The 23,647-nt window shown below is 24.5% G+C and overlaps 2 protein-coding genes across 4 annotated transcripts in view; both read left to right on the top strand.

Moving 5' to 3' along the window:
- Nucleotides 1-8,723: 8,723 nt before the first annotated feature.
- Nucleotides 8,724-9,086, top strand: LOC145836571 (succinate dehydrogenase [ubiquinone] cytochrome b small subunit A, mitochondrial-like). The gene has a single exon (XM_082944365.1). It carries the CDS (start codon nt 8,724-8,726, stop codon nt 9,084-9,086), a length of 363 nt encoding a protein of 120 aa, XP_082800491.1.
- A 5,796-nt stretch (nt 9,087-14,882) lies between these two features.
- LOC145837227 (E3 ubiquitin-protein ligase HECW2-like) overlaps nt 14,883-23,647 on the top strand; it is a 33,908-nt gene continuing 25,143 nt past the window's right edge. For 2 of the 3 annotated variants that reach the window (XM_082945017.1, XM_082945016.1), the window contains exons 1-6: nt 14,883-14,996; nt 16,265-16,425; nt 17,716-17,849; nt 21,698-21,795; nt 22,104-22,172; nt 23,341-23,374. In XM_082945017.1, the coding sequence (XP_082801143.1) occupies nt 14,951-14,996; nt 16,265-16,425; nt 17,716-17,849; nt 21,698-21,795; nt 22,104-22,172; nt 23,341-23,374 (542 nt within the window). In that variant the 5' untranslated portion in view covers nt 14,883-14,950. Of the gene's footprint in view, nt 14,997-16,264; nt 16,426-17,715; nt 17,850-21,697; nt 21,796-21,845; nt 21,879-22,103; nt 22,173-23,340; nt 23,375-23,647 lie in introns of those variants that run through there. The other variant, XM_082945018.1, reaches the window with a different exon arrangement.

Genomic DNA, 23,647 nt, shown 5'->3' with positions numbered 1-23,647 from the left:
ATATTTTTGTACCTATTACCTAATCATTTAAGATAGCTGGTATAAGCTATTGCTAAATTTTATAGTTAAAAAACCTTATTCATATAAATACATCAACGTTTAAAATGTTTTTTAGATTTATTCTATTTATGAGAAAATTGATATCATTTATACATTTCTTTATTTGCTCTTGCCCAACACAACAAGCCATATCTAACATAGCTCATAAACAGAGAATTAAAGATTAAGTATACGCTTTTTGATTTAAAAGTGTCTTTGTTTTTAATACATTCAATGCTTTAAGTTAAAATCAAAAATTTTACTTAAGACAATTTTTATTCGTAAAATTTCAACTGTAGTTTGAATAAAACTTTTTCTAAGCTTATTTAAGTGTTTTATGCAATTTTTGTGATAGTTCTCTTTTTTATATAAGTTCTTAAAACTTAAGTTTCTGACTAAAACTATTAAGTTTTATTTATAGGGAAATCTTAAACAAGCTCTTCTTTTTATTTTACAATGAAAATTCGGCGTATACGTATGTTAGAAACCGTAAGTTCATTATCGAAAGGTAAATGGTCGTTATATAGATAAAACTATAATTTTACCTATGTTATGTGCTTATAATGAGATTAAAATATATACATAAAAAAGTATATCTCATTTGAAGTTAGTACATCAGTAACAAGCTAGGTTTATCATTAAAATCGCTGTATCTTTCCTTAATTTTACTTTGTGAATAGTTTTTGTATGAGTAAAACTGTAATAAACAAATGTTTTTGTTTTTAAAAGAACATAGTTTTGCTTGTACCGAGGATAAATGATTTCTTTTTATAAAAACTATTTTATAAATTTTAAACATTACTCACTAAGTTTAAATAAATAAAATTTGAAAAAAAACATAAGAATGACGGTTTCTATTCTTTAAAATAACTAACTGAGCAAGAGATTTTCCGTTTCATAAAAAATAATTAGATTTTGTTGAAAAATTAACTAATTTTATTTAGCAAAAGTTTAAAATGTTTTTAGAAAACCATATAACTAAATTAAACACTTTTTATTAAGTTAAACTTTCTTGTATTTTTTCCTTTTAGTTTTTATTTTATAATATGAAAAATAGCTAAATTTAAATTTAGCGAAAATCAAATAACCTAAAGACATTTGTCTAATAAGAACTTTGGTTGTATATTAATGTTTAGAATGTGTGATATGCAGTTATATACTAACAAAAACAATTGCTTAAATTTAGTTTTAGCTTTTAAATTTATTGCAATTTTATCTTTCTGACTATTAATTTCATAAAATAAAAACAATTTTTGTTTTGTAAAATAATTTTTGTACTTTTCGATTCCAAGTTGCGAGCCAACTGTGAAACTTTAACAAGACAAATCCTAGGCATCTTATCGAAAATATCTAAATGACTTTTATAAGTAAAAAAGGCTAAAATAAATTAATAGAAGTTCAATTACTTTAACACCTTAATTCGTATTTAAAAAAAATTAAACAAATTAGCATCTTGTTTGACGTGTGTAAACTTTCGGCGTTGTTGAACCTTAAGATTTTTAGCTTTGCATCATAGTATAAATAAATTGATAGAAAATAAAATCCACAGACAACTGTATTTACAACTTTTTCTACAGCGCCGTAAAAAACTACTTTCACGAACTAAGTACTTAAATTAAAATGTTACTTATAGACACTTTTGAAAGCTTTATGGTTCCAAACCGAACACTAAAAGTTTTTTTTTCTAATAAAAGTATTTGTTTAAACGTCAAAACTAGATTAAAAGTTGTTTGTATAAAAAGTAAGACAAAAACAAAGATAAACGTAAATTATGTAAGCTACTTTTTTCTAATTATTTTATCTTAAACTATTTTATTAAAGCATTTTTGTATCAATAGCTTTTATGTTTATGACAAATCTTAATGTACTAAAAGGAAAGCTTTAAAATAGTTTGTTTGAGTTGTGAAATAAGCAGAAACACTTACCTTAGAAAAATATTTGACAATCTGTTATCAAATAAACTACTCGTCTACATTTTATGGTGATGTATTTTACTACTACTTGCATTTCATTTTAGATATAAAACAACCAATGTAATAATGTTATAGTTATATTGTTCAAGATCATATTAGCCAGTATAACTGTCGTTTGGGCGATGAGCATACAGCCAAAACTTACACATGCTTAACAGTTTAAGAAAAAAGAAGCATACATTTATAAGATTTTTTTTGCAGACAACACTCTGATCGTATTGCCTAACTGAGTTTGATTAAAAATTAAGTTTTTGTTAAAAATAATTATAACTTTTACACGTTTAAATATTTGCGAAACCTTAACAGCTTCAATAAAGGTTTCGCACATATTTTCTACAGAATAAACGTATGAAAGTCTAAGTGAATGAAAGCAATTACGACAGCTATGTCTACATTAAATCTATCCATTTGATATTATGGCAACCTTTTTTACTGGAATGAGTCATTTTTATATATTTATGCATTTTCTATAACCTAGCGCAGTAAAGTATTTAGTTTAATAAACTTTTATTTCTTTTAGCTAAAAACTTTTTATAGTTTTCTTTTTTAACAAAACCTTTCTTAAGATATTTATCAATGCTTCTAGATCAGGGTTTCCCAAAGTGGGCCAAGAGCAGCAAAGGAGCCACAGGGGGCCATGAGGCCATAACTTGAAACTTATAATAGATATTCTTGAGTTGCAGATGAAGAGCAAAAAAAGAAAAAGTTTTATGTGTATTTTATGGTAGTTTAGAAACTAACACTAGATATTCTTGAGTTGCAAATGAAGAACAAAAAAAAAAGAAGGATCCGGTGTTTTTTATCGTAGTTTATGAGTAATCTTGTTGAAGGGGGCCATTGCTTTTTCAATTTCTTTAAAGGGGGCCATTTGCAAAAAAGTTTGGGAAACCCGGTTCTAGATAAACAGTTCTCAATTAAACATAAACAGTGCTGAACTGTTTTTCAATTAAGCGTTATTAAGGGTATAAACCAGGGGTCGGAAAACTGCGGCCCGCGGGCCAAATGCGGCCCGCGAGCACGTTTTTTTTGAATGGAATGCGGTTCGCGAAAGAAAATTCTGCGGCCCGCGAGCATGTAAATATGGCCCGCTGAGCAAAAATGTATTTCAAATTAAATTAGTTTGATTAATTTCGTTTTAAGTCCTAGTATAACATTTCAAAACGATTTACAGACTTTACCGCTTTATCTTAAAAATATGAAAAAGACAAGTAAGCATTCCACCAGGTTATTTTTTTCTTAATTTCATAAAAACTTTCTTCTTCTGATAAAAGCAATTTATTATCTGAAAAAGAATGTAAAGAGTGCTTAGATTTAGTAAGATAACTATATAATACCCTTTAATAAATGAATTAAATGCAAATGTTTTCCATTTTGTACAAAAGTAATTCACACTAACTAACTAAAATGTCATTTCTTTACAGTTTAGTTTTTTTTTTTTGCATCTTTTTTATACCTAAGTTTCTTTTACAGATTTGCTGTTGTTAAATGTTTTATTTTAGTGTGCACAAAAACATTTAAAATAACATAATAAAACGAAACTTCATTTTTGGTTTTATACCTTTAACTTTTTAGAAGTTTTCTTTGCACTTTAAAATAATTCTTATGCACACCAATTAACAAAGATGCTTGTATTCTAAATCACTTTTTATTTAATACTTTAGCTAGATAAAGTTAAGTTTATGCATAATTTTCTAACGTTATTGTATCTACATGTAATATCTAAATGTGTACAGACACATTTAAAACTAATATTTATGACATAAATTAAAATAGTTTTCGTTAGGTATAATCTTTCAATTTTCAAACAATGTTTCTCAGCAAAACAAGTTAATTTTTATGCATTGAATACTATTATATACAGTTGCTGTTTTTTTTGAACTACCTATTTAATATAAACTAGATTGAGGTATTGTAATTTATTAAGTTTGTACAATTCTAATCAAAATACTTTAAATTCGGTTAGATAAACTACTAAAAGTTACCACACATTCAGACTATGACTATTTAAAGACTTCAAATCTCAGGCCAATTTTTCAGTTTTTGGTTTGAATTGCTTTTTGTGTACCTAAATTTCAGGCTAGTTTTTGGTCACTCAGGCTGGCTTTTTTGCTTTAAAGAGTGGCAAATTACACTTATGGCGTATGTTTTGTTTAATGCACAGTGTTAGTTTGAATTATAGTATATTTTAAACTTTAGTCTTGCAGCTGATATAATTTAGAATGTTATTTATACTAACTGTATACATATAAGTGAGAATAATTAGTGTTGATAAAAAACTTAAATCCCGGAAAAGCTTGGAATTTGACAATTTACACATTAAAGTAACTTAAAAGTATAATTAAATTTGCTATTTTATTTAAGACAGTTTTTTTACCTTCAACTTAATTTTATACTAAAAGTAAAAGCAAAAGTTGTACTTTAAAAAACTTTATATTCGGGTATTAAACCTTTGCTTTTAAAATTTATTTACCTATTCTTGTGCTTTGTATTGAAACTAAACCTAGAAATTCTTCTAAAACTTCAAAATTGTAAAACCACATGTAACAGAAATTCTCAAACGAGCAATATCTGTTGTACCAATTCTCTCATCTTAACAGATTGATTAAAGTCCAACTTTGAATAGTGCGGCTTTATAATCTTCAGAAACTTCCTAAACACAACTTCTTGTTGTCATTGAAGAAATAAACAAAAATATTTTAATACCGCCAACATTAATTCTTCAAACAAATTTTATTATCTAAAGAGTATCTTTTTTAGAAACTACTTTTGCTACTTTTTAACTTGCCTTAGCAATATTTTCTGATCAGTCAAAAAGTAATTCCTGAAGATAATCGTGTGCGTTGTTGAAACTGGCTTAAGCAATTTGTTTTTTGTTTTTTTCGTTTCTTACAGTAACTCCAAACTAACGTTTCTTAACTTGTTATAGCCTGTCTTATACTTCACATTTACTCTTTTAAAATGCAATATTTTTATTGCAAATAAAGAATTGCTATAATACTCAATAAAAAAAAAAGTTTTTCTACTTTATTAATAGCTTAATAAATGTTTTTACACTTGCTAAAAAATTCTATAGACGTAATTGTACATTCAAGCTAAATTATAATAATTTTTTTAGTTTTATAACTAATTTACTGTTAATAAACTTTGATATTTTTTCATTTTAAACAGGGTTGCCAAACAAACAAGCTAGTTTAAAATTTTCAAAAACTTAGACTGGACTAAACCTTTTTAAGACTTAAAAAAAAAACTCAGGTGTGTTAAACTTTTATTTCAAACCTTTTGAATAAATCTTTAAGTTTTCAGAATAGTTTAAGTTTTCAGAATAGTTTCAGAATATGACTGTAGTGTAGTTTACTAATAGTAAGTTTTTTGTGTACTTACATATTGTACTTTTTTATAACGATGATATTTTAGTTATGTTTTCAAACTTGATTAACAGCAAGTTTTTAGATATTTTAAATTTTAATAAACTTATAATCTAACTCAGACAGTTTTGCTTTTAAAGGGGCAACCGGGTAAAACACTAATTAATTACTAATAAGGTTTTTTAATAAAGTATTTGAGCATTAATTATGTTAAAAAATTTAATTTAGCTTATCTACACTATAAATAGGTATAAATTTTGTTTCATTAATTAGTTACTGTGTTTTCTAAAGATTGCAAACTATTTACGACGCAAAAATAATTTTCAAAAGTTATTTTTTGTAATATAAACAGGTGGCTCAAAATAAAAATAATGTTTAAAAGTGAACCATACATATTTTTTCAAGCTCGGCTTTTAAACAGAGTTACGTTGTAAGTAAAATAACAAAAATAACTAATAAAGTTAAATTTATTAAGTGTTTAAAAAAGTAAAAAATTTATTAAGATTTAAGTATATTAAACAATGTGAATTATATTTCAATAGATATTTATAACTTAAACTGGCATTCTATGTGTAGCTAAAAGTCATTTTAAGTAATAAAGTGGTTAAAAATAAAACTATCTCTGGTGTGACTAAAACTAAAATCAAAAGATTGTTCAAATGTCACTAAAACTTTAACTGCGGCCCGCGAAGATTTTGGAAACTTGATATTTGACCCGTGAGCACCAACTGCCTGCCGACCCCTGGTATAAACAGTTTTTAAAACATATATTACTTTTTTTCGTTTGTTTTTTGAAAAAATAATAAAGGTAATAGTTTTTAAGTGAAAATAAGTTAGGAAAACGACATGGTTAAAAACTTTTGGAACATTACTGATTAATTTCGAATAAAGTGTTTGCTGTAAGTAAATCTCCTGTAATTGATTAAAGTGGTTAATGTTTTGTAAGTAAAATGTACTAGTTAATTTTTTAACTAAAAAATTTAGTTATGTTATAAAACTATACAAGTTTTACATGTAAGAAAAACCCTGACATGGTAACTTAACATTTATGAGACTCTTTTTTTATAGGGGAAAACTTGTATAATTTGCCTAACAAACATGTTGAAAATGTAAAACTTAGCCTTAAATATGAATCCTTTTTAAGATAACATTTTCCAGCTGTTTTAGAACAAGGGTGATAGTTAATTAAAAAAAGTCAAATTTAAGTTTTCATATTTTGTTTTTCCATAACAACTTTAGTTTAACCCTAGGTGGCGTGTCTAAAAATGTGTTTACTTGAATTTTAAATAACTTAGTATTTCAAAATGCAAACAAATATTTAATGAACTGGTCTAAATTGCACTAGGGCATAAAATTGCACAGGTAACAAAGTTGCATGAAGACAATTTTCAACAAGAGTAAAAAAATACAGAGTAGTATTAAAAAAACAGAAAAATTAATAAAATAAAAGTTAATAACCAGGTAAGGATTGGGGGTAACAGTGATAGTAAAAAAAAAAAATCGTAAAGGTTAGAAAAAAAAAATTACTGACCGAGGGTAAGGGTTAGGGTTAATAACAGTGATAGTAAAAAAAAATATTAGTTAAAAAAAGTTATAATAATAATTAAAAAATAAAATAACTGTGCAAGATTGTTTTTGTGCAAAATTGTCTACTTGTGCAAAAGTGACTCTTTGTGCAAAAGTATCTTTGTGCAATTTTACCTTCGTGCAATTTTATCCCTTTGTTAAAATGCATCTTTGTTTATTTCTAGCTCATGAAATTTAGACAGATACCCAAATATTTAAGATTTTTTTTTAATGGTAACAAAACATCTATCTCAAACTCTACCCCTTGTAATGATAGACGTTTTTTAGCAAAAAATACAGTGTGTTACAGCATGTGTAATTTTACCTGCCCATAATATTTATCTTTTAACCAACCAAAAAATGAAAATAACAAGTATCTATCAAAAAAACTTATGGTGACATACCATTTGAAGAACACTTACAAGGCTAAAGTCTTAACAATAAAAACTACAAAATGCGGAAAAATCTTAAAGCTTAAATCCTTAAGCAAGTGCTCACCAATGCTATAACAAAAAGATCACAACAACAACTCAATCATGTGATCACTGCCACCACAGTGAACCCAGGATCAGTTGTTGGAAAAGCAAATTAAACTATTATTATAATAAACACATAAACTTTTAAAGATTATAAAAAAGTAATATTATACAACTGTTTTATTATAAATATCACTAATAAAAGTTCAAAAACATTTCAAAGGTTGAAGCTACTAAATCTTACATAGTATATTAAAATATAATCTAAACAAGTAGAATATAAAATAAAAAACATTTGTAATTAGTTTCTCTGAAAAAAAGTACTAATAAGAATATAACTATTTAGAAAACAGTAAATATTCACATATACATACTAATATATTCACTCATGTTAGTTTTTATATCAACAAACCAAAACTAACTAAACATATACTAGTAAAAAGTAAACAAAAATAAACATATGACAAATTTCAACTAATCACTATTAAGCAAAATCCACATATAACACAAATTACAGGTTTAAGGTATTCTAAATTTACTCTGTATACTAAGAATTTTTAGTAACTGTACTAAAAACTTTAAACTGATCCTTTGTTAAGGTTTTAAAATTCTTTAAACACTACATTACTACTAAGGACCCAAATACTTTATTGAGTTTAGGCCAAGCCCTGTTCTAGGTCTTTCAACAAAAACTTTTAGTTTTTTGAATGCCTTATATTGTGTGTATAAACTATACTAACTTTAGCAAAGCAACTGTGGTCAACCTTAAATCCCCTCAAAGTGTTCAGCACCAACGTAAAAACTTGCAAGTAAAACATCTCATTAAACTTCAGAATACCAGTTTTCACAAACAATGATTTTGTTGGAGTCAGTGCAGACATGCGACAATCATAACTTACAATTCTTTTTTGCAATAAAAGTATAATTTTGGTCTTGTTTAAAAATTGTGTTTATTTATTATAACTATAATGTAGTTTTTTAGTTGCGTTTTCAATATGACTACCAATAAGGAATATTTATTTTCAATAAATTATGTTTTCTTTAAAAAAGACAGTGAGCAATGTTTTAAACCTTAGTAAAATATTTACTGTTGTATAAAAAAAAGTAGAACTTCTAATAAATCAGCTAAATATCTAACAGATTTAGTTAACTCTAGTTTATTAATTCTCAGTTTTTTGGATACAAGTAGAATGATTTTGGCAAGTGGAAAAGCTTTAAACAAAATTTTAGCATATAGTCGAAATAAACTATTTTTATGTGGACAATCAACCACAAGCTTGTTTGAAAACAAAAGTCTTTCTGGAATGAGTGGACCAGAGACTTATGAACTGAGACACCATGTTGAGTCAGAAAAGCAATATTCTCGTAAATGGAAGACCTATAGAATCTTGTCAGTTGGTCTTTTAGGAAGTTGTGTTGGATGTTTTGTTATGCCTGGAAACCCAGTTGTTGATTTTGTTACTGTGACACTTTTGGTTCACCACAACCACTTTGGTATCAACTCAGTGATTGCAGATTACGCACCACTATTTCTACCAAAGTTTGGAGTCAGTTTGCTTGGGTATGTCTGGCTTTCAATAAGCATTGTCACTTTAGCTCTTCTCCTTTCCTTTAATTACAATGGTGCTGGGTTTTCAAACAGTGTGTCTGGATTTTTTAAACTGTAACAAATGTGACAAAAACACCAACTTTGCTATCTCTAACTTATTCTATAATTTTACTAGCAACTTTTTTATAAACCAAATTTGTTTAAATGTTTTGTGTATGGAATGATTGACAACATTCCTAATACTAAAGCTGCTAATAAATTGCAAAAACTAGTTTTCTAAAACTTTTACACTGTTTTCTTTATTACCTGTGGCAACATGTGGGATTAAGTACCATAACATAAACTACCTCAAAAGATATAATTTTTTATAATTAAATATAAATTTCAATATACTTTACAATAAAATTACAAAAATTGTCAAAAATATTTAATTAAATTTATCATATAATAGTATTTTAAGTGGGTGGGTGTCACTTTTGCACGGGGGACACTTTTGCAGGGCTTCACCTATTGCACAAAGTTACATTTGCATGGCAACATTTTGTAAACTGTCACCACCTTTGCACCAAGCTGTTATATTTTCACAAAAATATTTATGCACTGCAATAATTTTAAACAATTGGTCAATTTTGAAAGGCTACACTTTTGCAAGCTTCTAATTTTAAAGTTCTAAAGTAAAAATATAAATAAATAAATTAGATATTAAATTTTATTTACATTAACTTAAATAAAGTTTGCTTTTAAGCGCAAATTATTGTAGAATAAGATGTGATGATTTTTCAATGAAATTTTTAAGTTAAGTTTTTATTTGAAGTATTACTTAGAACAATATAACATTTTACTATGAATGACTTTAATTATATTTTCTAATCTTAATTAATATAAAGTATATAAGTACTTTTTTTAAATTTTTGAATTCAACAATTTTAAATACTTTAAATAAAAATAAACTAACACGGTGCAAATATGTTGCTGTGTAAAGTGACGCCCTGCAAAAGTTCCTATTGTGCTAAAGTGACAATCATGCAAAAGTGACCCGTTCCCATATTAAGTAGTTTAAGTTGTTGTGCCCACACCTTTCCCCTGGTAGTTACATAATATCCACTTACCCAAGCTAACTACAGCTAATTTAAAAGTTTTTAAATTCAGACTAGTTAATTATTTTTCCTTCTCAGGCTGTTTTTTTATTTTATTAAAATGGCTAGATGTTGAGAAATATGTTTTTGAGTATGTTTTTTATTAATTTTTACATCTATCAATGAATATTTGATAGACTGATAGTATTATAGCTCAACTTAGCTGTTGTTTTTATTTTTTATTTATTTTTTTACTATTTTTAATTGTTTATGTTTCAATTATACAATTTTTATTTTTACTATTAAACTCAGGATAATTTGATAGTTGAAGCCCTGTAATTATTTATAATTGAAACTTTATTATTTTGTTTTAGTTTATAACTTTATGCATTTCATATGTTTTACTGTATACAAGAGATATTATAAAACAAACTTCTTAGTTGTTTAGGTATCTATGCTTAAGCAAATAAAAATTATAGATATTTTTTGAAATTGTTAAATGAAAAAAATATTAGTGAAGTGGATGAAAATGTATCAAGGTATAAACCTAAACTTAAAAGGTTGAAAGTTGTGAACATGTAATAATAACAAAGCTTACTCATAAAATATTTTTAAAAGCTATTTATTTGTTCTTTACTATCAATAATAATTTGTGAACATTTTTTCTACCTTTTGTAGATGTAATGCTGTAACTATCATAAATACATTCTTAATAAATATTAATGTTTTTCTAACTTAAATAATTTAAAAAAAACGTAAATATGTGTACAGAAACATTTCTAACTTAGTTCATCTTATAGAAATTACCATAACTAATAGATTTTAATAAGTTTTTCCAAGTAACATTGTTAAAAACTACTTTTCTAAAAAGATTTTAAGTCTAAGATTATGTTTTGCAAGCTTTAACTTGTTAATTTATTTTTTAGGTTATTTTTTTATGGGTTTATAAAACATTTTATTGTTTGTTAACATTGATAAATTAAGAATAACATTAAAAGAAAAAGCAGAGATGTTTTTTTATTTTTAATATTTCCATTAAAGTTAAGTAACAAGACAACTATTTATTTCTCTCATGCTTGCAATAATGTAAAATAATGTAAATAAAATTGATGATAACTTTATTTTGTTTATTTAAAACAGTATGTAATTATTTAATGGTATAGGCACGTGTCCACTTTGTTTATTACAGAATGATCTTATTTTGTAGAGTTTTATTTTAGCCATCATAATTTTTTTAAATTGCTTAGCGAAATTGAATGTAACATTTTAGATTATGTAATCAAAGTTGGTAAGCTCAATAAGCTCCTAATGGAAGGTGCAAACTAAACTCAAAAAAAATTGTTTTACTTAAAATTTAATCATTTTAAAACTAATCTTCTTTAAATTTGTACAGTAAGTCCATTGCTAATATTTAAATCTTTTCAATTCACGAATTTCTTTAATAACAATTAATCAGTAATTTTTTTATTCAACAAATTTCACGATTCCAACATTGAAAGTCTTGTAATTTATTTAAGGAATATTTGCTGAAAATTTGAGGTACCTAGCTCACAAAATAAAGGATAAGATAGATTTTTAGTGAGTTTTCAAACATCCTTAAAAATTGGCAATAAAAAAATTGCTGTCATTTTTTGATCAGAAGTTTCTGATTGTTTTTAATCAAAAATTTCTAAACTTTAAAAGTTTATTAAAGTCTGTATATTTTATAAATACTGACTTAAAGTTTGTACTTAAGTTTTTATATAAGAATCAGTTTTAAGTTTTTTATTAAAAGTCTTACCCTCCCAATGCCATTAAAAAATATTTTTTCAATGATAAAAATGTGTTATATATGAACTAAAAGTTTTTAAGGAGTAAAAACGAGTGTTAATTAGGGATCTAATTCAGTTTAAGGAAAGTTTTTTAAGCAATTAAACTTTAAATAGTCATTTGATCTTCATTACTTTTGGAACTTGAAGCTTCACTCTAATTATTTTTTTCTTGGTTTAAAAATAGACACCTCAAGTTTTCTTAAAAGTATTCTGCAAGTATTCCAAGATATCTAAAGTATGACTATGAAGTTGAGAATATTTTATTTAAAAACAGTAATTAAAGTTTGCTTGCATTCGTTTTAGTTAAAATTAATTAAAACTCAAACTTTACATTAAATTGCTTAAAGACTGATAGTAAAAAAAACATAAGTAGTTTTGTGTACTTACTTTTTTGTTACCAATTAGTAAAAACCTCTTGTACTATTTGATTTAAGTATTTAATGTTTTAAAAAATGCTCTGCAACTTTTAGCTTTTTGTTAAAAAGGAAGTTCTATAAGAGTATAACTTTAAGAAAACAAGTATTATCTATGAAAATTTTTAATAAACTTTCTGTGATGTTAGAACAATCTTGTCTTTTTATCTTTAAGTCAGTTATGGTTGTTCATCATTTGTTTACCCATCAAAAATTAGTAAGTTAAAATACAGCATAAATTTTAGTTTTTGAATAATTAATAATCGAACTTATACTTATTAGCTATAAAATACAATAAAAACAAACGTAATAAAATACAAAAAATCATAAATAACACTGGATTTCCATTTTTAACTTTTTTGTTTAGAGCTTGACTAGTTTTAACTATGTATTCAGCTGTTTTTTATGAATTTTTGTCAATTTCTGTATGGCTAAAAATAATATTAAGCCTTAAAAAGCATGAATGAAGCCTACGAAATTTTATTATCTCTTTTATTAATACACTTAAGTGGTACTAGTTTACTTAATTTAACTTTTTTTGCACCAATTGATTTTCATTGTGTTATTATTGATATCATGAACCATACTCGTGAAAGGGTATTCTTTATTTACTTGAGCATGAAATAATTCACTTAAAACAAAGTTTATGTGCTTCAGTTCTCAATTGGCATAACAGCTAATAGTATTTTGACAGTTCTGCCTTAAACAATGTAAAAGTTTCTTAAAATGTTAATCTAATATATATAAAAGTAATCTATGAGTAAAAAAGTACAATAATATCAAATAATAAATTGCTATCAAACTAATGTAAAAAAAATCTTAATATTGTATTAATTTAGTGGTCTCTAACTGTTAAACATCTGTACATAGTAAAATAAATTGATAAATAAAACATATATAAGTAAATTAAAAGTTCTGTGCACACCAGACTGTAAATACATATCAAATGAAAAATTGTATGAATGCTAACCTGATGAGTTTTGGAAAATTAATGGTAAGAAATTTAGATGATAAATAAGTTTTACAAAGTCAAGGTATTTTAGCCAATAAAATTTAGTTACAATAATTTTACTTTAGCTTTTTTTAAATATTTTAGTTACTTTGTTTGTGAATTGTAGAAAAGTAGACACTAACAAGAGTTATCTAATTTTCATTTGTTTACAACAAAGTTTGTTGGCTACAAAAAAATAAACAAATTTAATTGGTTAACTTTTACTAAATGATAAATAAAGTAGTAGAAAAACTAATTTAAAAACATGTTGTGGTAAACATAAGAGTTTTAAAGATAAAAGATTTCTGGTTATTTTTTGTTTAGTTATATTTCAAAAATTTGTTTAGATTTTGAAATAGAGGAAATCTAGTAAAAAAACAAGAGTTCATTGAAATGTTTTGTTTGGTACTACATTCATTTTACAACAAAACAAAAGTTCAAGTAGTTTAACATTTTTTAAGAGTTAAAGATGATAGATTTATAAAATTTGTATGAAAAGAGAAGTAAAAACAATGGCTTAATTAGAAAAATATTCATTATTTTATAAATCTTCAAAATTTAACTAATCTTTACTTATTTTTTCAATTTATGATTTAAAAGTTAAAAAATATGTACATTCGTCAAAATTAATACAAATGAATGCACTTATTAACATTTCAAGAAAAAGTACCTAGCTCTTATACATATAAGTAATAAGTAGTACTTAATTTATATCATTTCTAGAAAATTGTATTCAAAAGTTGCCTTGCATAATTTTTAGTAATGTTTTTTGATTATATCTCAAAAATACAAAGAAAACTTCCACTCCATCAAAATCAGTTTTTGAAATAAAGTTATATGTATTTCTAAAATAAATAAAACTCCCCAATCCTAAAATAGTAGCTATTTTTTAAATCATAATTTAAATAAAAAATTGACATCTAAAATATAGAAAAAAAGTTTTTGAAATTAAGCCTAAATGTTATTTTTTTGTATTTGGAAAGTTTTCAAATAAAAATCGTTTTAAAATTATAACTGAAACTAAAATTGTTGCTTAAGAAATATTTATTATTTAACTTAAAATAAATAACAGCAATAGTGATGTAGTTTCTGGAAAATAGTTAAGTTCTCAATATTGAAAGAAGTAATACAAAAATAGTTTGAGATTAAATGAAAATTTGTGAAATAACTCATAATACTCTTAAAAAATATAATTAATGCTATTACTACAAAGTAGTTTTTTGAAACTTTTCTTGAAAAGCATGTATATTTCACTAAAGAAAAAACACAACATACTATTTGTTATAGATTTGTGTTAAGTTTTATTCATCTTATTTAGAAAAAAAAAAAGTAAATTATATTTTTGGTCAGTTGTGGTTTTCTTTTTGGATAGCTTTTTTAGATAATAATAGTTAGCACATTATACAATAGCAACAACAATATGTAAACAGTAATTAGCTTTAGTACAAGTTGACAACTGTTTAATTGTTTAATGGTTATATTTTTAAATAGACTTTATTATTTTAGTTAGCTAATAAGCTAAGTAATCTTACCACTAAAACGAAAGTAACTAATTGTGTTTACTTATGATTATACTATTAAATGAATGAAATATGCTGAAAGGGTCTTGCTATGATTACATTACTTGAATAAATATACAGTTTTGATAAATTAATTTGAAAATTTTTGTTTTAGACTTCTTTATTATAAAAATGACAACTGGAGAATCTCCTTGTTTTCTTTCCTTCATCATAACAGGTTTGTTAAAAACTTAAACTTTCAAAAAAAAATTAGAAACTGTAAGATGTTTTTTTAATGTTACTAAATACTTACTTTTTATTACATCATAATCTTTGATTAAACGCATTTTTTAGTTGATTAGTTATTTAAAGATAGAATAATTATTTAGAACTTTCTTATTATAAATTTTGCTTGTCTAAACTTCTAATTAATTTATTTTAAATTAATTTCTACAAGTTAGAAAATTCATAGTATTTTTATGATACTTGAGTTTAAAGTTCGTATCATGATATTTTTCTCAAATTGATAGTATATTGGAAAATATATATACCAGTTATATAATAGTTTTTTTTTAATTGATGTAAATTTGTTTTGAATACATTGTATCAGTTGCATATTTAAGCTACTTTTGTATCAATATTTTTTTTTATTTCTAGGAAAAAGTCAAAGTTATGAAAATTTGTAATATTTTAATTAATGTTTATAGAAATGATTCTCATAGAATAGTATTTTAATTTTTTATTCACAGTGTTTTTAGTTTAAGCTAATTTATATTTTTAGATAATTAAAAAATGAACATAGTTTTTCGAAAAAACCTCTTTTATATATTGAAGTAAAAAACAGTAAGAAATCATTTTCTCAAACATTCCTTATTTCAAAACTCCGTAAGATAAAATAATTTTTTTAAGCTAACTCAAAAAATACCTTAACGTTAGAATTGATTTTTTTAACCAAAACATATTGCTATTTAAAAATAAACTTTATCCTTTTCTTTAGTCTTGGTATGTCATAATCTTGTTTAAAGTTTTCTAGTGTATAAAAAAGTTATTGAAAGTTTTAATTTTCAGTAAATTGTTGAAATTTTTTGGTTTTAAACAAGTTTTTGTTATTCTTTCATAACTAACTTTGTATACAATGTAGTTGTGTTTTAGTATAAAGGTTTTGAAAGTTTAATAATTTTTATAATTTCTTTAAATTGATTTATATAGCTAGTTAGGTATAAATAACATTATTATTTTTAGTTTTTTATGTCCATTTTGTATTTAAAATTTTAAGGATAACTAATAAACAAAAGTTTTTTTGTACAAAAAGTTTACAGTGTACAAACTACTTTGAATATTATAATACTAGTAACTTGTTGCTGTTGTCAAGTTAAATGATTACGATCATTAAAAAGTTGTTTGTTTATAACTTTGAAATTAAAATTGTTTTGCCTGTTAAAAACGCTTTTGTTTGAATATTAGTAAATAAAAAACTGGTGTTGCAATTTAATATAACCCGACCAGGTATATCTGGATTCAACTTAAAGAAGTCGTTTTTCACACCACACCCGTATGTGAAATTGAAAATACTTCCGAGTGATGAGGCGGGAAGGTTGGCTCATCACCAGCAAGTTCACTCCACAAAAAACCAAGACAGCACTCTCAACCCTGTGTGGAGTGAACAGGTAGATTATTAATATATTTCATGGTTAACTTGTTTTAAAACTAGATTAACATCAATTTAGTCATCTATCTTTATTCGGTAGAAGGCAAAGTTAATCTAAATTAAGCCACATCTGCTGTTGCTCATTTGCACACCAGCAGAAGAATCAATCCCGCTGGTGGCCACCGAAATGCTGCCCCTCTCGCTCAGGTATCCCCTAGAGTTCACTCCGATCCTACCTCTCCCGCTACAAACCCCCGCCGCTCCTCGGACCGCACTTTTTGTCTCCTTTAATTTATGTTTCCCTACTGAGAAAGAATTTTTCTTAAAATTTCCTATGGATAGAAAAAAACTACATATTTTAAATTTGCTACTAGTTTTTTTTTAATTCGAATTTGTTTATGAAACCGTTTTTTTTAAATTAAAATACTGTTTAAGTAAAATTTTATTAGTGGTTAGTGAAAACTTTTTTGCACAAACCACGCGATTTGATAATATATATTAATGAATGTATTTTGAGATGTTTTTTTAATTATATGCTATACTTCTTATCTATAGTATTATTTACTATTTAAAATAAAACTAATCAAATTTTTAAACATGATAAAAATGATTACTTAGCAAAGAATTAAGAAAAGTAAACCAAAAAATAACATCAGTTTAGTATTTTAGAAACAATATAAAAAAATGTTATAGATAATTGTTAAAAATTTTAATAGTTTTTATTTTTACATAAGTATCTATTTTTCGACCTACGTTTTTAGTTTAGCTTATCAATTTCCTTTATTATGCCTACTGGAAATTTTCTTTTTATCGATTGTTTTTACAGCAAGATTACTAATTTCTTAGCTTTTTAAATTATTTTTTATACATTACTATTTTGTTTTATGATAATGTAATTACACACCTAATACTCATGTTTACATCTAATATACGTTTAAAATTTGCATTGCTCATAAATTATCATCTCGAACAATCTAATTTACACCATTTGTGTACACATTTAGTTTAATTTAATCATTTTGCTTTACTTAAAAATTATCTACTTAAATTATCCGGTTTAACTTAGTTATATGTTTCCTTTCTACTTTAGACAAATGATAAAAAAAAATTGATAGTTTTAATTATGTACTACATATAAAACTTACATTGTAATTACCTTTAGCTTATACTTACGTTTGTATTAAGTGTTTAATTCTTTTTAACATTTCATCTAGTAATTTGTCTATCAGTTTATTTATAAAAAAGCTTTATTTTTATGTTTTGAAAAATCATTTAGACAGCCGTTTAATATTGTTTTCTTAAAAAACAGCTTTACATACAAGTTCTGAGAAGTGATGTTTTAGAATTGCAAGTCAAAGACGGTAACAGCAAAAATACTTTCAGTAGGTTCCTTGGAAAAATACAAATTCCTATACTAGAAATACTGGATCGACTAAATGCCAAGTTCGTTTACAACTTTTACTACATTGGTTTGTTTCTTAGTATAAAGTCTATTTTGATCCGATTTTTGGATCATAGTTCTCGAGTATGAATTTATTTCTAAGTTGTTTTTAACAGTGTACCACTTAAGTTCTAGAAAGTTTAAAAATTCCTAAAATGCTTTTTTTTACGGGGGTGTTAACTAGTGTTTAACAATTTAAAGTTTAAAAAAAAGTTAAATGTAAAGTATAAGTAAAGTTGTGTATTTAAGTTTAAAGTTGTTATATTTAACAGTAGTACAAGTTATAATTTTTCAAATGCTTATTTTATTCAAAATAATTAAAAGTAAAAGAGTAATATAAAGTTGTTTCGTAAAATTAGCATTTAGTTTATATCATCACTTCTTAAAAATTTAAAGAATAAGGAACTATATTTAAAAACTATTAACTCCAAATTACTATTTTTCAAAAATGATTTCTTGAAATTGTTTTAATACAATGAATTTAAGTTTGTAGTTTTAAGATTGTAATATTTAAAAGTTTAATATTAAACTACTAACAATGTTAATAAATTACTTGTAAATAAATTACTAATAAAATAAAAACTTTTTACTCTTACAAATTCAAGCCTAGATTAAAAAATCAATATTTTGTTTATCTTCTAGAAACTTAAATATATTTTTAGTTTTAACTTACCATATAAAGCTTAGTACATTAATATCTACATTTTAGTTACAAAATTATAATCGGTATTAAATATAATCAAGCATATTCAACCAAAGCACACAGTGGTTAAGTTTTGTGAAGTTTGATTAAATAAAACATGTTGTTAAATTCCTTTCTGTATTTAAGTTACACTTAAAATAATTTTAATCAAGTCCACATGCTATGAAATTATTTTTTTTAAGCAATAAAGTTTACAATTTGCTTAATTTCTCAAAACTTATCTTTTTAGCAGAAGTTTTTTTTTACTAGTAAAATAATAAAATTTTGTTTTGTTTAAGTATGCGTTGATATTTTATTGTTTAGAATGAATAAAACAATAATCATTATTGTTTTTGATATTATTAAGAAATTTTTAATGTTCAAAACTTAAATCCCATATAGTATTGTTATTGCTACAATATGTAATAGTTTTTTGTCTTATGTTAACCTTGCAGCACAAAGTAAATACGGTTATTCTTCATTGTCAACCTAAGTATAAGGATCTGGCGTGAAAAGTTTTTATAATCGATAAGCTGTACAAAAGCTGATAATTTCATTACTTATATTTATCATCATTTTCCTAAATTGATTTTTTTTTAAATTTTAAAATATAACAAGTACTTCATTAGGAGAAATTATATGCAATAAATAAGCTCAAGCTTTGTTTTTTACTCATAAAAGTACAGTTTAAAAATGGTTAATTAATTCAAATGTATGTGTCTTAAAATTTCAACAGTTTTTCACACAACATAAAACAAGAAATTGAATTAAAATTTCATTAAAAAAATAAGTTGTATGTACTAAATTATTAACTATAGTATAGTATATAGTTATACTATAGTTAATTAATTTTATAAATTATAGCATCTATTCTCACCAAAAATAAATCAAAACTAAATAACTGCATGGAAGTAATTATCGTGTCGTTATTGAATACCATTAAGTTTTCAGTTTTGCTTTAGTTTGAATAGTTCATGTTATTGAAATATATAGTTACACTTGAATAAGTTTGGAAAAGTTTGGTTCCTCTAATCTTTGTTTTAAATCAACTGTAATTTTCATCTCTTGTTTAAATGCATTTTGAATAAACAATTTAAACTAACTTTGCTATCTTCTATTTAATTAGAAACTGCTCATGTAAAATATCTTTGCTAGTTAAAAAAATATGTTTGCTAAAAGTATACTCTGTTGCAAACTAAATTTTAATAAGTTAACTACTGATTTTCTAAGTATAGTTACTGCACTTTATGTTTTTCTAATGGTATTTAATTTCATATGATGATTTAACTCCTTAAAGTCCGGCTTAAAATTAAAGTTAAACAGTCTAAAAGTTCTTATATCTAGCAAACTATAGTAATAATATGTATATCATATTTTGTTAAATGTTAATTTTTGTAAAAAATATGTTGGGACCCCTCTATGGCCTTTGTGCTTGAAGTATTTTTCTAAGTATCAAGGTTAAGGCCATAGGGGGGGTCAAACATTTTTTTTTACAAAAAATAACTTTGGCTTTTATATGAAAGCTTAAATTACAAACTACAAGCCAGTTTTTATAGTATTCAAAAATATCATTTAACTTTTGAGATATTTAATTTTTTGTAAAAATTTTCCAATATAAATGTATAGACCGCAAATTTTTTGGGGTCAATTTTCTCGGAAATTTTAAAATTCACTAAAAATCTATCTTCTCCTTCATTTTTCAAGCAATCTTCTTCAAATTTTTAGGAAACCTTCCTTATAATAAAAGGAAAAAACGTTACTTTAGAATTTTAATAATTTAAAAAAAATAAAAAATTTATCACCAAAATTAAAAAAAAAAGTTTTTTTTTCAAAAAAAATATATTTTTACAAAACTTTTTTTAAATTCCAAAGTAACGTTTTTTTGTTATTGTATAAAGATTAGACTGTGAAAGTTTGAAGAAGATTGCTTGAAAATGTAGGAGGAGATAGATTTTAAATGAAATAGTCTTTTTTCGCTGTTTTAGTTTTCCCTTTCCATAGGGAACCTATTATGCGGCTGGACTTTGACTGGTCATATCTCAAAAATAATTTGAATTTTTTAAAACAATAAAAAGCATCTTGAAGCTTAGAAAAACCTCTATAAAATAAATCAACTTGTAAAAAACATGGTTTACCCCCCCCCCATGGCCTTAAATAAGTTTCTTTTGGAATGTGCAAATAATATAGGTTATTTAATGTGGTTTCATAAAAAAAAAATTATCCTTGTGATTTCAAACACTTGTTTATTTTTCAACTTTTTTACGTTCTTAATACAGAGTTTTTCAATAGAAAGTGAACATATAAAGTTAGATGTAAAGATTGTTTAACATTTATTTTTTAATAAATTTGAATATTCCAATACGATTAACAATTATTTAGATAATAATTTAATTAGTCGTTTTTATTTAAAATAAGTGTTTGTATTTTTTTATATTTATTTAATGAAAAAAAGTTTTTATGCTGTATGTTTTATTATGGTTTAAAGATATTTATTACAATATGCTGTATAAGACTGTTTTATAGCACAGTGGTCTTCAAGAAATGCACACTAGTATACACAAAATTTATTTTGGGGTGCACGAAATTTATTTTGGTCTGCAAGAATCGTAACTTGAAAAATAGTCCTAAATTTTGAAACTTACACTAGATATTCTTGAGTTGATGATGAACAGCAAAAAAAGGTCTTAAATGTTTTTATTACTAGTTTTTAAACCCATTGGAAAAAATTTAGGGGCTTACAAGTCTTAAAGGGGGAGCCACAAGGCCATAATTTGAAAAAAAAGAGGTTTCAGGCAGTTTTTTGAGAAATTTTATTGGAGGGTGAAAAAAAAGGTTGGGAAATCCTGCACTATAAATTACAAGAAGTTTGAAATTTTATGGATATTCACACATTGGGTTATATAAAATTTAAATTTTGCATTAGATGGTGCACAGATTTAAAGTAGCTTGAAGACCGCTGTTATAGAATATTAACTTTTTAAAAATCTAAGATTCAATGTTTCTAACTTTTTTATTATTTGTAAAACTTTAGCAGAAGCCTGTTATACTTAACTTTAGGTTTATTTTTACAAAACATACTGTTTTTTAAAATAATATTGTTTTCATAAGTATTCCAAAGATTTTAATGTTTAACGGTACGAGATAAAGAAAGTTATTTCTATTTTTTAGTGAGTACAGGTTTACTGGTGCTTTATCAAAACGAGGAAATATAAATTCACTTTCAAATGCTCAACACTTCGGAAGTATTTCATTTGTAATCACAGATGGTTGGTAAAATGTTATGCAAATGACTTTTCTTCATTTATTTTTGGGAACAATTTGTGCCACTTTTAACTTTGAGTTTTTTAATGTTAGCAACTTTCTTTAAATTATTGAATAACAGCTATATCTATCAGTATTAAAGCATTTGAAAAATGAAAATAAAACACATGTGTAAAATGTGTAAATAGTTTATATGTGGTTTTTAAATCTTATACCTTTGTATATTTTAGAAATATAAAGCTTTTTAAGCTAATTTTGTAATTTTACGTTAATCAAAAGTCAAAAATTAAGAATTTTTTAAAAATGTTTAAAGGTCGTTCAAGCTTGTTCCGAAATTTGCAGAATAGCATCAAAGCTACCACTGAAGAAGAAAACGAACTAAGTAATTTGTTTAACTTTTGTTTAACCTAATGTAGTTGTTTGAAAAACCATAATGCTACAATGTTTTAGCAACATAAATACTGCAAGTTTTTATTTCATTATTTTTTTTCTATTAAATCTTCTGATCATTAAACTGAAAACATTTTCATGTAGCTTTAAAATAAATTTTTAGTTATATTACATTTAACAATATATGTATTATGTAGTGTTTTAGAAGCAGTCCAAGTCTACCTTTTTTTTATACTGTGTTTACATTAACGTTACAAAACCGTACCAACTAGAAAATCTTATACTTTGCTTTTCATTAACTTGTGAAAAAAATCAGACAATTCTATTCAAAATAATAAAGCATTTCCTGTTGTTAATCGTTAACGTTATTTAAAAAAAAGTTAAACCTAAAAATCTTTTTTTTTTACACAAAAGTAGTCTCATTGCTCTCAATCTAACAACTTTTCAAAGTTTATTTTAATCTACCGCTTGGCGGTGTACAAAAGTTATCAATGAAAAAAATAATAAGATATTACGATTTTTTTATTATTGAGAAATAAAAAATTAGAAAAAAACTTGGTCATTAGCTAAATTTTTAATGAATATACCGTATCTATAAATATATTTTTAGTTTATAAAAATGTTTGATTGTAAACTGTATATTCTATCTGAACTCTTTCTAACTACAACTTTAATGTGTACTGCTGTTAAGTTAGTCTTTAGGTAGTCTTCACCTAGTTTAATTTATATAATAAAAAAACATAATATTTTTGTTAATTGTAACTTGAGTCAAATTTTCAAAGTCACAATAAAATAACTAGTTATTAAGAATAGCTGTTTTACTATTCTAATTACACATTTCTTTCAAATAATGTATGGTTGAATTTTAGTTTCAAAATTTATATAATTTTTTATAGCATTTTATAAACAACGATTTTTGAAAGGTTTGTTGTTTTAATTAAACTTTAATCATGTCATTTTAACTTAAAACAACTAATCTTAAAGAAAAAATGACACCATTGGGTCTATAGAATGTCTGAATTTCTGTCAATAAATTATTATGCTATTAATCTGGCAATCAGCTTTAATTAAATATTCCTTTAAGTTATTTACAATTTATATATTTTCAGTTAGTTATTATTAGTTTAATCAAACTTAACACTGTTTATTTACTTTTACAGATACTTCTGACAGTTATAGTAGTGATGATGAAAAGTAAGTTGATTATTAAATTTTAAATTTCTAAAAAAAAATTAAACCGGTTTTTAAATTTAAATTTTGTTACTGTAATAGCAATACATCTTTTCTAAAAACATTTTTTATGATAGATGACGTAATATAACTAGTTGTTTTCGTTATGTGCATAAAATTACTTTTGAAGAACCACAACTATAAAGTTAGTTTATATGAATATTCATTTATAGCATGAATATAATTAGAATATATAAATTAACTACTTGTTCATTTACTATTGGAATATTTTTTAAC

The sequence above is a fragment of the Thalia democratica genome, chromosome 5 (assembly GCF_965202585.1).
Source record: "Thalia democratica chromosome 5, ktThaDemo2.hap1.1, whole genome shotgun sequence".
NCBI lineage: Eukaryota > Metazoa > Chordata > Thaliacea > Salpida > Salpidae > Thalia > Thalia democratica.
This window is presented reverse-complemented; position numbering and strand designations above follow the sequence as displayed.

Coding starts and splice junctions, on each gene's coding strand:
- LOC145836571 (XM_082944365.1), top strand. CDS start 8,724: ATGAGTGGACCAGAGACTTATGAACTGAGACACCATGTTGAGTCAGAA.